This window comes from Heloderma suspectum, chromosome 1 (genome assembly GCF_057233095.1).
Source record: "Heloderma suspectum isolate Gila_16-S chromosome 1, 16-S_ref, whole genome shotgun sequence".
Taxonomy (NCBI): Eukaryota; Metazoa; Chordata; class Lepidosauria; order Squamata; family Helodermatidae; genus Heloderma; species Heloderma suspectum.
In genome coordinates this window covers 128,001,740-128,017,639 of record NC_139458.1, presented here as the reverse complement: position 1 = coordinate 128,017,639, position 15,900 = coordinate 128,001,740, and the positions used below count along the sequence as shown (strand labels likewise).

Genomic DNA, 15,900 nt, shown 5'->3' with positions numbered 1-15,900 from the left:
TTGGGTAGGCACTGTATTAAGCCTGCAGTACCATGCTCACCACTCAGGACTTATTTCTGAGTAAGCATGCAGAACATCAAGGTGCAAACCTCCCTGCAAAAGTAACTCGTGCTGGAATCCTATGCACACTTTCCTCAAGGTAAGCCTCATTAAACATAATGGGGTTTCTGAGTAGGCATACATAGGATTGTATAAATGAGCAGTATTTATCTTCCCTCCACTTAAAAATCAAACCAAAAACTCGTATTTTTATTAAAGCTTTCTGTTCAGAGGAACATAGGAAGCTGCCTTGTACTGAGTCAGACCCTGGGTCCATCTAGCACAGTATTGTTGACACTGACTGGCAGCAGTGGCTCTCCAGGGTTTCAGGCAGGGTTCTTTCCTAGCCCTCCCTGGAGATGCTGGGGATTGAACCTGGGGCCTTCTGCATGCCAAGCACGTGCTCTACCGCTGAGCTACAGCCCTTCCTATTGCTGGATAATGGCAGCTGACAAACAAAACGGCCCCAGATTTGTTTCTCTGCAACCATGTGAACCCACTTTTCTCAAAGGCTTGAGTGAGGAGAAGGAGAAAACCCAACCCTCTTGTCTGTTTGTATAAAGTCAGATACAGTTCAGAATTTCTTTTGCCCACCGAAGAGAACCCTCTTCAAGAATTCCTCAAGATATGCTCTGGGTGGAATAAAGAAGAGGAAGAAAGAACAGGATGGGGGAGGGAAGAAGAAAAGAAGAATGGTGATTGGAAATGTGAGGGGGGGGGTAGAGAGAATTCCCTAAGCCAAGTGGCTCCTTTCAGAAGTAGTACTTCAAAGGAATTTAGGAGGCTGTGAGGGGTTTGTAAGGATTGCATGTACTTAAATTAACTTTATGAGGTGAGGTGGTGCAAGGCTTTTTCTAGCTTTTTTTAAACTGTAGAACCTATTTAAAAGCCTTAGCAGTTCCTCGATCATGACGCCACATAGTCCTAACCCTCCTTTTGAAATGATTTGAGTCCTACAGCTATTTTGGAGAAATTAAAGTGGAAGGGGAGAAAGAAGTTTGTGGAGGCTGATTGGATCCTTTGCTGTACTGAAGCTACTAAACTTCTGCAGAAGCCAAAGATTCCAGTTTGGGGCAGTAAAATCAGGTGCTGTGTGAAATACCAGTATTTCACATGAAGCTCTTTCTTCCCTTCCTTCTCCCTCTTCAAAATTTCATTGCAAGCAAGCTCCCAACAATGGGCATGTAAGAGCAGAAAAGTAGGGGGAGAGGGGGGGTTTGCACCTCAAAAAAAAACCTACACCAGAGATTAAGGATAGTGACCTCCTGATGGTCACCTTAAATACCTTCTGATGAGGATCTCTAATCCCCTGGGTGACTTGGCAGTTTTTACTTATTGTTTTAGTCTTTGAGAAAAGGAAACTTTACACATAGCTAGCACAAAAGCCACTGGACCTAACTGCCTGAAATTTGGCAGGATCAGTCAGCTCCATAGGGGCTGCCAGGTTACCAAATTCCATGCATGTATGTGGAAGCACAAAAAAATATATAGCTCTTTGATTTGACAGATTTTCTTGGAAAAAGCAATTTTTACCTGTGGATAGCACAAAAGCCACTAGGCATAACTGTCTGAAATTTGGCACATTCTGTCATCTATATAGGGGCTGCCAGGTCCCCAAACTCAATGCACTTATGTAGAAGCACACAAAAATATAGCTCTTTGCTTTGACAGATTTTCTTGAAAATAGCAAATTGTACCTGTGACTAGCACAAAAGCCACTAGACCTAACTGTCTGAAATTGGGCAGGTTCAAACAGCTCCATGGGGGCTACCAGCTCTCCAGATTTCATATACTTAGCATTCAAAATAAAAATGTTATGACTGTTTCTGTTTTCCAATGCAAGTCAATGGGAAAATGTAAAGAAACATAGCAATTAGGACAGCTCAAAAGATCCGGGGCACAGCTCAACAAAGATCTGGGGCCTATGCCCAGGTGGCCCCTCTAACGATGCCCCTGCTGGACAGAATCAGGTGCTTGCACCATCCCTACTCTCTCTGCACAATAATGGCCCCTTATCAGGATTCCCAGCCCTCCACGCACTTTAAGCTCTCATGCCAGAACAGGGCTTCTGAACCAAGCAGAAGGGGCTGAGGGTGACTGAAGAAAATTGATATCTCCTCTGTATCCTCTGAGATCAGATAATTCAGGCCTGAACAGGACTAGAATATGCAGTATAGACAAAAAGGTATAGATTAACCTAAACCTGTGAGGTGGGGAGAGAGAAGAAGGGGGAAGGTTTGGCACCAAATGAAATACATTGTTTTCAGTTAGCTCTGCATAAGCAGTAAAAGAAGACATAAAGAAGTTTTCAGTGTGAGTCAAGCTCATAATATAAAAACAAACCATCAAATTTTAGTGGCAGCTAAAATAAAGGCCGCAGTATCGAGGGGGAGAGAGAAGACAGATTCATTGGTGTGTGTGTGTGTGTGTGTGTGTGTGTGTGTGTGTGTTGCATATGTTTTGTTGGGGGGAAATGCAGACTTTGAACACAGGGATCCTACTTACATCTGTAGTAAGCGGGATGCTAAACTACATGTGTGTGTTTGGTGAAGGAGGGGGGCAGTTAAGGAACATAGACAAGATTAAGGTCTACTGGAATCTCCTTTTCAGCATGAATTAATACTGGGAAATGTATGACTGCCTGGTGTAACTAACTGTGTGGCTAAACTAGATGTGACACTCCCCGATCCATGATCAGGTCCTGTGCATTTTATTAAACCAATCTTCAGGGGAAAGATTGTGGCCCTGTGGGAGGGGAATTTAATCCTTCCACCCCTACCCCCATATCTTTTTTCTGATTTAAGTAATCTTCCAGAAGCTGCTAGTTATCCAGCAGGGAAAACCATACAGATACCCACAAGGCAAATAGCACTTTTGGCAAGGGGACTATTTTAAATCAGCAAAATGGCATAGGGGTAAGTGATTGAATCCCCTTTCCAAAGCACTATGGCCCCAATCTGATTCACACACACACACACACACACACACACACACACACTGTACAGCTGCATTCCACAGTCAGGGGGAGGCACCCCCAAGAAGGCCCTCTGCCTTCTCAGTGGTGGCTCCCGACTGAGGTACACTGTTTCCAGTGAGGTCTGTCTGGTGCCAACAATATCATCTTTTCAGCACCAAGTAAGGATTTTCCTTTACTTCCAGGCATTTGACAGCCTATGATGGGGTGTTTCAGGTTTTTAACAGGTCCTGGTAGTTTTATTGTCAGTTGTTTTAAACTTGTTTTTAACTTGTTTTACATTTTTGAATGTTAAAAGTTTTAGATTATATTTTACCAAGCTGTGAACCAGCCAGAGAGCTTTGGCTATTGGGCATATACAAATGTAATAAATGTAATGTATCTTTTATTTTTAAGATCGGATCATGGAAGTTCTCCTGATATCACATCTGATTTGGCTCTGAAGCAAGCTTATTCAGCTTTGCTTTCCCAAAAGATGGGTTCTGAAAAATCATTCAGTTTGATAATTGGAAGCCAATGGCTTTCTACCCTCTGTGATTCAGACATTGTGTGGTCACAAGCTCGAGTTTGCCACGGAGTGTTAACAGGTAATCGCAGCTAATCAAGCCCTCAGATGAGAGTACCTGTATTTGTTTGTAACCCATTCACACTTCATATTTCTAGAATTGCACTTAAAAATTAGAGGTGTACAGCTAAAAAATACAAGTGAAGCAACCAGTTTATAAAGCAGGGCTTGACTTGAAGCAATTCTATAGAGCTAGTCTAGTGTAGTGGTTGGAGTGCTGGACTGGAAAGGAGATCCAGATTCTAGTCCACATTCAGCCATGAAGCTGACTGGGTGACTTTGGGCCAGTCACTGACTCTCAGCCTAATGTACCTCATAGGGTTGTTGTGAGGATAAAATTGAGAGAAGGACTGTGTAAGCCACCTTGGGTTCCTTGCAAGAGGTGAAAAGCCGGGGTATAAATGTAATAATTAATTAATTAATTAATTAATTAAATGTGTGCTTACTGTGGGTTAACTCCAGTGTCATGTGAGGGGACTTCCCCTTGCTTTCCTCCCCCCTGTAGCCCCCTGTGCACCCTTGAGATCTGCCCCAGAGGGCCCCCTAATCCTATGGAGCAGATTTGGAGGGGCGGGGCTGCAGGCAGAGGGGAAATCCACTCTGCCAATGGTTTCTGCTGGTGGATGGCCAACACAGGATCCAGCTCAATATATGTAAACATTGCCAAGAGAGAAAACTGGTGAAGCAATGAGAGAGGAGGTCCCAGTCATGGGAAATAGGACATTTAATTTTTTTCCTTATAGTAATTTTTCTCTTAGGTTGTTTACAGACTGAAAGCCTGTTCATATGCCACCTTTGACTGTTGCTATGTGCATTTTAATAATTCTCGTGAGGTCTTAAGGTGGCTAACAACAATTTATACTGTAAAAAAATTCTGTAAAGGTATCTAGAAACAGCAAAATAAAAACAAAAATAAGCAGTTGCTACTAAGCAATTATTCCATTAAAAAGCGGGAACAATAGAGTAGAAAAACAGATGCTTGTAAAAGTTTGAGAGAGCAGCACAGACTGCACCTTGCGGCTAAAAATAACAACAGTGCCAGGCAGACATGTCTCAGGATTCTTATGGAACACTTCATTGATTTGTATGTCACCCTGGCACAGGGGCTATGCTAATCATTCCAATTTTAGTGTTTGTGCCACCAATGCAAGCATGAGCATTTTTGAACTTCTGCTTTGCAGCTCCCCATGGCTTCTCCATCTTAATTAAGTGAAAGTTCCCGCTGCTTTAATTGCAACTAGGAGACAAGGGTCGTCTTCTCCAGCTGGTAGCAGAGGCCATCTATTGGAAATCAAATCCAATTTGATCTCTGTCTCAGCTGTAACTTTTTAAAAAATGTAACCATAGGCCTGCATCCAATGCTTCCTGGTTTTCCCTCCTAGACGGCATAGATTCATAATGAGGGGATGGCACATTTTGCTATTGGTGCTGTATTAAGGCTTGTAGAAGTAGTGTCCTGGGAATAAAATGCAGTCGGAGAGCACACTTTTGTTGATTGCAGAAACTCCCTTGGTAAATGCAATCCCTATTGCTTTTGACCAGAAATTGTGTCCAAATTAGGTAAATGTGCAAACTGCAATTTTGCAAGGGAGGTGCTGTTGCTTGCTTAAATATGCATCAATACTAATATTCGGTTCGTAGTGTTATGTGCCAAATTAAACATTTCCCCCATTCTTTGTGTTGCTAAGTTCAAATAAAGTCATTAAAAGTTTGAGATAATAAGATAAGGGAGTGCCTCTTGAGAGATGAATAATTTTTCTTTTAGCTAAACTTGGGGTCCAAAACAAAGCTAAATAACTTATGTATGAAAGTGTTTATTTAGAAGGAGCACACATATGAGAGGTCAATGGCTGTTTCTGTATTCCTGGGGCATGAAGCAAAAACAATGAGACTGGATGTCTAAATCAGCATGGTTGAGTGGTTAATCTAGTCAGCAAGGCCAGAATATTTGTTGGAACCCTGTAGCATACCTTTTGGTTTATTCTGGAAGTCTGTCTTTCAGGCTGCAGAGAAAATTCTAAGCAAAATTTCTTGAATGCATTGCTCATAGTGATTATAACTTGATCCAGAGGAAAACTCTGTGATCACAATTGCTCTCAGAACAAATATTTCCTTTAGCCTTCCTGGCTTCCAACAGCATGTGACAGCATCTTACAACATAGGAAGGAAGCCGGAGATGTTATAAAAATGGAAGATGAAGAGATGAAAGATGTGGCGCTTTGGCTGTGTTGGTAGGGAAGGATGGGCCAGGAGGGATCAGCACCTGCATGGCAAGCAGAGAGGTTGACATGTCTACTCAGAAGTAAGTCCTGTTAAGTTAATTCAGTTTAGTTCATTGAGTTCAGTGGGACTTACTCCCAGGACTGCAGCCCCTGAAGCGATTTCTGGAATATTTGGAAGCAAGCCTACCACTTGGAGTAATGCAATAATCAGAAGATGCACTGCCTATTTAGCTGGAGAGTTTTATTATACTTTTTATCATACAACTGCGGGAGTAGCTGCACAGTTAAGTCAGCCGGCTTTCCCAGCACGTTACCATTGTAAAGCCTGAAAATTCTATCCATCATAAAATAATGCCTCTGTGTACATTTGTGTGGTTTCACGTGAAGTGCTGTTTCATGTGGTTATGCATGGCGTTTGGCATGGAGAATCTTCCTGGTGCAGGCGTATAATCTGGACAAATTTCAGAAAGTTTGGATGAAGAATGACAAAGTTACAGAGATTTAAAACATAGAACAGGAGCAGGAGTCCCACATTTCCAACAATTTTTTTGTTCATCCAAAACATACCTTAAAATTTCTCCTTTTGACAGCTGAGATTATACAAAAATGTAGAATACTGCAGGGTCTCCATTTGCTGATTTCACTGAAAATCCATATTCTGAAAGATATCAGGATTTAGTATGCCTATTTAACTAAGGGCATACTGCGTTTACCCCTTCATGGATCACTGCCTTGTTGTGGTGAAGGGGCTTGCGTAACTCAGTGAAGCCATTAGCTATGCCATGCAGGGCCACCCAAGATGGACAGGTCATGGCAGAGAGTTCTGACAAAATGTGGTCCACTGGAGAAGGAAATGGCAACCCACTCCAGCATTCTTGCCAAGAAAACCCCATGGAACGTATCACAAGGCTAAAAGATATGACACCGGAAGATGAGCCCCTCAGGTCGGAAGGTGTCCAATATACTACTGGGGAAGAGCAGAGGGTATTTCCAAGTAGCGCCAGAAAGAATGAAGCGGCTGCGCCAAAGCCGAAAGGACACTCAGCTGTGGATGTGTCTGGTGGTGAAAAGAAAATCCGATGCTGTAAAGAACAATATTGTTTAGGAACCTGGAATGTCAGATCAATGAATCAAGGTAAGCTGGAGGTGGTCAAACATGAGATGGCAAGATTGAACATCGACATCTTGGGAATCAGTGAACTAAAATGGATGAGCATGGGCGAATTTAATTCAGGTGACCATTATATCTACTACTGTGGGCAGGAATCCCTTAGAAGAAATGGAGTAGCACTCATAGTCAACAAAAGGGTGGGAAAAGCAGTACTGGGGTACAATCTCAAAAATGACAGAATGATCTCAGTATGAATCCAAGGCAAACCATTCAACATCACAGTAATTCAAGTCTATGCCCCAACCACTGATGCCGAAGAAGTGGAGGTTGATCGGTTCTATGAAGACCTACAACACCTTCTAGAACTAACACCAAAAAAGGATGTCCTCTTCATCATAGGGGATTGGAATGCTAAAGTAGGAAGTCAAGAAATCACCGGGATAACAGGCAAGCATGGCCTTGGTGTACAAAATGAAGCAGGACAAAGGCTAATAGAGTTTTGCCACGAGAACACGCTGATCATAGCAAACTCTCTTTTCCAACAGCACAAGAGGCAACTCTACACATGCACATCACCAGATGGTCAATATCGAAATCAGATTGATTATGTCCTTTGTAGCCAAAGATGGAGAAGCTCTATATAGTCAGTAAAAACAAGACCTGGAGCTGACTGTGGCTCAGATCATGAGCTTCTTATCGCAAAATTTTGGCTTAAATTGAAGAACATATGGAAAACCACTAAACCATTCAGGTATGACCTAAATCATATCCCTTATGAATATACGGGATATGATTTACTGATTCAATGACTATGCTAAAGCCTTTGATTGTGTGGATCACAACAAACTGTGGCAAATTCTGAAAGAGATGGGAGTACCAGACCACCTTACCTGTCTCCTGAGAAACCTGTATGAGGGTCAAGAAGCAACAGTAAGAACCGGACATGGAACAACGGATTGGTTCAAAATTGGGAAAGGAGTACGACAAGGCTGTATATTGTCGCCCTGCTTATTTAACTTATATGCAGAGTACATCATGAGAAACGCCAGGTTGGATGAATCACAGGTTGGAATTAAGATTGCTGGGAGAATTATCAACAACCTCAGATACGCAGACGATACCACCGTAATGGCAGAAAGCGAAGAGGATCTCAAGAGCCTCTTGTTGAGGGTGAAAGAGGAGAGTGCAAAAGCTGGTTTGAAACTCAACATTAAAAAACGAAGATCATGGCATCTGGCCCCATCACTTCCTGGCATATAGAAGGGGAAGAAATGGAAGCTGTGACAGATTTTACTTTCTTGGGCTCCAAGATCACCGCAGACGGTGACTGTAGCCATGAAATTAAAAGACGCTTGCTCCTTGGGAGGAAAGCTATGGCAAACCTAGACAGCATAGTAAGAAGCAGAGACATCACCTTGCCGACAAAGGTCTGTCTAATCAAAGCTATGGTTTTCCCAATAGTAACGTATGGCTGTGAGAGCTGGACTATAAGGAAGGCTGAGCGCCGAAGAATTGATGCTTTCAAACTGTGGTGCTGGAGAAGACTCTTACGAGTCCCCTGGACTGCAAGGAGGTCAAATCAGTCAATCCTAAAGGAAATCAACCCTGACTGCTCCTTGGAAGGACAGACACTGAAGCTGAAGCTCAAATATTTTAGGGCACCTAATGCGAAGAGAAAACTCCCTGGAAAAGACCCTGATGCTGGGAAAGATTGCAGGCAAAAGGAGAAGGGGACGGCAGAGGATGAGATGGCTAGATAGCATCACCGATGCAATGAATATGAACTTGAGCACGCTGCAGGAGAGAGTGCAGGACAGGAAGGCTTGGTGTGGTCCATGGGGTCACAAAGAGTCGGACACGACTGAACGACTGAACAACAACATACTTAGTTTAACCAAGGGCATACCTTGGTTAAGACCCACGAATGATGAAGACAATAATAAAAACAGGTATAATATGGGGATGAGAATAAAAAAGGAAAGGTGGGAAAGGTTCCTCCTGTGCAAGCACCGGGTCATTACTGACCCCTAGAGGGACGCCTGCTTACGCTGACGTTTTCATGGCAGACTATAGCGGGGTGGTTTGCCATTGCCCAGTCGTGACTACCTTTTCCCCAGCAAGCTGGGTACCCATTTTACCAACCTCGGAAGGATGGAAGGCTGAGTCGACCTGAGCTGGCTACCCGAGACCCAGCTTCTGCTGGGATCGAACTCAAGTCGTGGGGAGAGTTTCGGTTGCAATACTGCTGCCTACCACTCTGCGCCACATGAGGCTCTGAATAAAAACAGCCTACTTAAAGTGGTTTCAACACCTTAAAGCAGGAATGAGGATCCTGATTTGGTCCAGGCACTGAATTGCTGCCTCTCACCCACCCTGGACAAATGAGGTGGGCTGGATGATGCCACCTTCCCCCCACCCCAGACAAATGAGATGGACTGGATGATGCCATGGGGCAGAGCGCAAAATGAAGCCCCTCCCTCTGGCATCATCCGGCCCACACATTTTGCCTGTTCCCTTTGCACATCATTCACTGTCCCAATTGGGGTAGTGAGCGGCATACGAATGGACTTGGCTGATGCTTGGAAAATTGGGATGATGAGCAGTGCACAAAGCTGGATCTCACTGTTATCTCCAGTCACAGATTAGAAATAAAAGTGGTGATTCCTCTGGGGGGAGGGGGGAGCTTGGAGGACCACAAACCATGGTTTGTTAACCATGAACAACCCATGAAGAGAATCCATGGTTTGCTGTTGGGTTGTTGGGTTGGGTTGTGGGTTGTTTGTGGTTAACAAACCATGGTTTGTTAGTTCGGCTGGGTTCATACAACATAACAACCCATGGTTCAGCAACAACCCATGCTTCAATGGCAACCCACAGTCAACCCATACTCAACCCATGCTCAAGTGTGGGCTGTTTCGTTGTGTGAACCCAGCCACTGTATTGTTTTACTTCTGGTTAAAATGAACTTGAGTATGCTCTGCAGCTTAACATAAGTGTTGCAGGAAGTCAGTTTTCAGAATTAAAAGTTTTAAAACTTACAGTCACAGCAGATAAAATTATTATGAAATGCACATAAAATTGCATTCTGAAGTTGAAGATAAACTATGCAAGAGGATGGTTTTCAGAATTAGGGGTTTAGAATTAAAAGCAGAAGTACCCCTTTAGTTAAGGTAAGTTGCAAAAAAAGATTCTGCCATTATAAGCCTCAAAATTGTACTGCTTATAAAAATGACACCTGTTGAGCTAGTAATGTGACATTTGACATTCATCATGTACCAGATGAGGTCTAAAATTGTGTCAAATTTCAAGCCAATCCAATAAAATTTGCCACAGGTACAGCAAGTTAAAAAGAGCTGAAAATTGACACATTTATCCTTTTTACTCTAAGCTGCAGCTTGGCATATCATACATTTCTTTCAAAATTTGGTGAAAACTACTGATGTACTTTATTCAGTTTTATTGAGGACAAATGCCTTTCATTGGTTTGAAAATCTGAGCAGCGGTTCAAAAGTTATTAAGTTTTGTTCTGCCCTGTGAAACCTCTGGCAGCAACTGCTGGCAAATGTATGCCGGGCATGCTCAGAACTCTGAAGCTAGAATGCTGCCAGTACTCCAAGGTATTCAGAGGAATTCTGTTACAGAGGGCTTCTATGTGCAAGGCCTATTCCTTTAGTTATGGAATGGAACTCACAAGGTGAGCTTACATGTTGCTACAAGATGAGACCCTAGCATGGGAGGCGGGAAACTTTAATCCTCCCCCACCCCTGCTGTGGTCCCAATCTGGATCCCCCCCTCCCATGCTTCCAATTTACATTGTCAAAAAGGCATCCAGTTGTAATGTAAATTGCAAGTATGGGGCAAAAGCTTAAAGCTCCCTACCCACTCCTCTAGGGTCCTGATCCATATGAGGTCCCATTAGCTTACTTTTCATTTAAGAAGAAGAAAAACTGGCTACAGCTTTAAAGTAACAGGCAGTTTGATCCTCACAGAATTTGGGAGGGCTAGGAATGGAATGCACAGATGTGGCGAGCAGAAGGATCAGGGCCTCACACCACCTTTCTGAAAGCAGAAGTGCAGCACAAGGGCCCTGATCCTTGCTCTTACTTTCTGTGTAGTGGGAAAAGAACATGTAAGGATCATGTCTCATACTCAGGGTATATTCACATGTTACACTGAACATACATTCACACATTACGTACGGTCATTAAGATGGTTGTGAGTATCTAGCACTATTCAGTAATTCTTATTGTGTATAAACTGTGCATATGAGGAAGGGAAGTGGAGATGAGCTTGCTAGCAAGCTGTTCTCATCGCTTTCTACATGTGGAGGGCAACTGTCTACAGAGCACAGCCTCCTCCATCCATGGGAGTTCTCCCTGAAACGTTTTCAGGTTTTAACACACAATACTTTTATAATGGAACTTACTCTTGCCATGTATAATTTTTTGTCAAGAAATGACATTATTCTAGATTGCAAGGAATATCATGCTAAATCAGAGAACATTCTGCTTCCTTTCCATTAAAGAAGCTTTACTTACAAAAGCAGAACACAGTCCATTACTATAGTTTTAATCTTGTCTTGAAAGCTCTGAATTATTGTTGTCCTCTGCCTCTCCCACTGTGCTCTACAATGGACTTCCAGATGGCTTTCCTATGGTTTTTCAGAGGCTAAGCCTTTTGAAGCAAATAATGTGATGCCCTTGTATAGCTCCCAACATTTGCTAATGGACTCTGAGTATGATAATACAATACTTCTAAGAGGCTCCTTAAAGTTTTCTCAGCTATGTGGTTTGATTTGAACAGCTTGGGATTTAAAATGCAAATGGTGCATCTTTTTTACAAAGTGCTCTTTCCTGTCATGAAGTGATGGTGCCTTGTAACAGGTGGTGGAGGAAGCATTGCTCGTTTTGCAGATGAAATAGGTGGATGATTTGGCCAGTTTACGCTCGGGCTGGATTTAACCCCATGCCACTGCTTGGTCCAGTCAGCCTAGCTCCTCAACCATGCACATCCCACATGTATTGATAGATGGAATGCAGGCTGGAAATGTACACATGAGCCTCAGGGTTAAAGAAGGGTGAGACTGGTGTATTGCTGATGTCACCCAGCAAGTATCACACGCAGTGCATTCTGAATTGCTGTGAATGTCACATGCAGCTAACCCAGCTGGGAGCAATTCCATCCCTTTCTGGTAGCTGAGGCATGTGTTCCTCCCCGAGGAGAGAATGTTTGCTGTGCATCCCCAGTGGAGAACACATGCTCCTGATCCTTTCCAGTCACCCTCATGTTTTTCCCCCTCCTTTCTTGCAAATTTCTTCTTTTGCGGGGTGCTTTTCCTCCTTTTCTTTTGGCTCTCCTGGTTTTCCTTTTAGCTGTTGTATTCACTGGAATTGCAGGTTCCTAATGCATTCAGCCAGGCTTATTTGTTAGGGCCAGCCGAGGCATCAGTGCGCAGTGCTGCTGCTGAGAGCTTGTTGAATGATGTTAAAATGTGAACAGCTTCAGCTAATTGGCATTTCTCTTACATTTCATTTTCTCCAAGCGAACAGTGGCGACGGACTGTCCCGAAAGGTGTCAGAGGAAAACAGCAAGCACGTCCCTCCCCTAAACCTGGTGTGAAAGCACATTAGCTCTGTGCTCTTGTTGTGAGTGCTTCGCTCCTATTAGCTTTAATGGGAGTTAGCTGTGCTACACCCCTCCTAGGCATGTGCTTGGAACACAATGCGCTCTGTAGCTCTTGGGTGTTACAAACCCTTATCTACCATTTCCATATTGATGGCAAAGAAAAACTGCTGTAGAGACAAATTCATGCCTCTCTTGAAGGGCCTGTTCTTACTTCCCTCCCTCTCCTCTGCTTGGATGCAGCTCATGTCCCCTCCTTTATAATGAGGGAACAATAGAAGTGCATGCTACATTTCAACCCAGTGAGAGGAGAGAATAGATGGCTCCTGTGCGATATGGGCAGGGCACCTCCCAGGTTTTATCATTTGTTGTGGAAGGTCTGTTGGATCAGACATCCTGAAAATTGCTGATATATTCTGCCATTTATTTGGACCAGATTGTGACCTCTAAATTATGGGAGGCTAGGAGAAATGAGACTTTTTTTTAAACCACAACAAATGTATTTTACAGGTTCTCAATAAATTAGAGATGCATAGAAGAAAAACACAAGGTAAATGTTCAGTGTTTAAATCTACGGAAAGCAATTCTTCTGACACTCAAAACTATGGCCTTCCTAACACTGCAGAGGTGCTTTTTTTAAGATACCCATTTAGAGCTAAAAGTGTGCCAGAAATTTGGTTTGTATTACAGCTAAATTCATTTTCCAGGAGAAAAACAATCTTTATTTGAAGTTGGGGTGAGGGATTCTTATCCGGTTTCCCAAAGTTCTGGTGCTTGTGTTGAAACTAGATTGATGATATCGTCCTTATTTCCACACTTCGGTGTTCGGCTGGTTCAGAGATTCTGTCTCACTGGTTCTTTTAGTTCTCCCTCACTTCTTCCCTCCCCCGTTCTTACGGGTTTGCATGCACTGTGAGGCCCAAGCTACCTAACATTTTGCTTCTTCTGCTGCAGCAGCAGCTGGCGCTGCTCCTGCCGCTGTTGCTGCTGGCTTCTCGACTTGGATTTCCACAAATATTATGGGCTGCACATTTATTACATTTAATTCATTACATTTCTCTTTGGGCAGTTTACAAAGATTAAAAACCTAAAAATACATAATATAACCCCAGCGTATTAAAAAAATAACAATGTTTTTGTTACAGTATTGGCCAATCCTGTTTGGCATAGAGAACATGGCATTGCGATGTCCTGATGGGCAAAGAGGCAGTAATGATGTGATCATAATTTGGCTAGATTTAGTAACATTTTGATCAAGGGAGTGAAAGAGGTTTTAGAGATGTCTGGTGGGGTGGGGGAGAGGGAACTAAAATAAAATGGATTTTTGCAGGTTGCTTTCATACAGCCTAACACAGAATTCTAATCTGCCCCTCCCCCCACCCACGGTACTAATATTCTTTACCTTCTGCATGAATGTGCATTTAGCCTGGGTATTTCAGTGTTTTGCAAATGTTCCTGTAATAACATCATACTATAATTCAGTGATATAGCTGGATGGGCCCTGGTATTCCCATGTTGCTGACCACTAGCAGCTATCAGTGACAGCCTTTCCAATTCCAGTCTCTCTCTCTCTCTCTCTCTCTCTCTCTCTCTCTCTCTCTCTCTCATGTTCTTACATTTGTGACAAGGTTAGTGGATTTCTCCTCAGCCCTGCAGCATGCCAGAGCATTTCAAGCCTCCCCATTCTCAGGTATCACTTGTTCATTTCCCTAACATTAAGGCTCACACCCAGCTTATAACTGTCAGTTATCACAAGTATCATGTCTTTACAAAGAAGGTATTTCAATTAATGTATTTATTTGTTACATTTATTATAGAAGTAAATCTTTTTACTTCTGTAGCCCTCCTGACTGTCTCTGAAGGGAAACAGCATTGTTGGTAGTCACGCATTACCAAAGAGAGCCGCAACTTCATATGCAGACCCAGTTCTTTTGAGTTCATGTGTCTATAAGAACAAGGCCACCTGAGTCTTTCCCCAATACATATGTGTGATTTATTCATCACAAGCTGCAAGGTATGCATAATCTACTCCCCTCTTGCACTGAGTTTAGCATTGTTTTGAGTCTCTCTTCACTTTGTATTTTGAGAGGTTCATCTGAATATTTATCTAATAAACCCTTTTCCATAGAAGCTCTGGCTCATTCGAACACAGGAAGCTGCCTCATACTGAGCCCAGTATTGTCACCATTGACTGACAGCGGCTCTCCAGCGGCTCTCCTCCAGAGCAGGATTTTTTCCACTCCTACCTGGAGATGCCAAGGATTGAACCTGGGACCTTCTGCACGCAAAGCGGGTGCTCTGCCACTGAGCCACAGCTCCTCAGAGGTAAACCTAGAGTGGCTTCACAGAGAATGTAACCAGAATTTGAACAAGAATGTCTGGATACTGATTGCAGATTGTATGTTTCGGAAACCAGAAAGGCCACTTCCATGCCCAGGTTAGCTCCTAGTTCCCGTATCTTCTTCCCTACCAGCCCACATTTTACTTCCTTTCTTGCCATGTACTACTCCAGTGCTTGCAGAAATTCTCAATTGTTAAAAAAAAACCTAAAACAGCCCCAGTAATCATGCAAACAAGCAAAATAAGATTACAAGATTCCTTTGACTTGTAAAAAAAAAATCAAGAAATAAACCCCTATTCCTTAAAACCAGGTGCACATCTTTCAAGAGGTGCTCTTGGATATACTCAAGGTCAAGGCTGACCCCCTACCTCACATACCTCAAAAGGTCTGGGGAGCACCACGACACTGTTCCTCTGATTGCTGCCAAGGATTGGGCCCCTACTGTTTCCATGGGGAGAAGAGAAGGCAAGACTGTTGGAGCAATGGGTGCTAATGCTGGGACATCTCTGGCCCAGAGATTGCAACGTGCCACAGCTCCACCTCTGTGGAGACCAGAGTGCGAATGCCTTCTAGACCAGATCTTGCCAGAGGCCAAATGGTCTTGGGGAGCATGTGTGTTCTGACACGCACCATTTGGGTGGAAGGCCAATGAAGATTAGTCCCAGGCTGGCCAGTCAGAAGGCCAAGAGATGTAAAATGGAGAAGAGCATGGGTACCTGACTAACTCTCTTTCTTTCATACCCTTCCTTCACCTGTGAAGCCTAATCAAATTGGGGGCGGGGGGAGTTGCACAACTCAGCATCACTACTGTGGCTAATTGTTTATTCCTCATGATTAATTTAATGAATTGGTATCCCACCTCTGCAAAGTTGTTTGAGGTGGCGAATCAAAGAGAGGTGTGTTTCTCAAGAATAATCACACATTGTCCTGGTTTGCACATGACGCTAACCCAGGGATTTCTGGATGAGGTGGATTATCTAGATATATTCCAATCTGGCTTGAGGCCTGGTTATGGGACATAGACTG

The 15,900-nt window shown here is 43.3% G+C and overlaps 1 protein-coding gene and 1 pseudogene across 9 annotated transcripts in view; one reads left to right on the top strand and one right to left on the bottom strand.

The window, feature by feature from the left end:
- Window positions 1-15,900, top strand: part of TSPAN4 (tetraspanin 4) — a 796,820-nt gene that overhangs the window by 336,307 nt on the left and 444,613 nt on the right. For 4 of the 9 annotated variants that reach the window (XM_084856508.1, XM_084856498.1, XM_084856490.1 and 1 more), the window contains one exon: window positions 14,662-14,858. The exons of the other annotated variants lie outside the window; for them this stretch is intronic. In XM_084856508.1, coding sequence (XP_084712634.1) covers window positions 14,786-14,858 — 73 coding nt within the window. In that variant the 5' untranslated portion in view covers window positions 14,662-14,785. The remainder of the gene's footprint in view (window positions 1-14,661; window positions 14,859-15,900) is intronic. 9 annotated transcript variants of the gene reach the window in all.
- Window positions 4,637-4,732, bottom strand: LOC146357835 (U6 spliceosomal RNA; annotated as a pseudogene).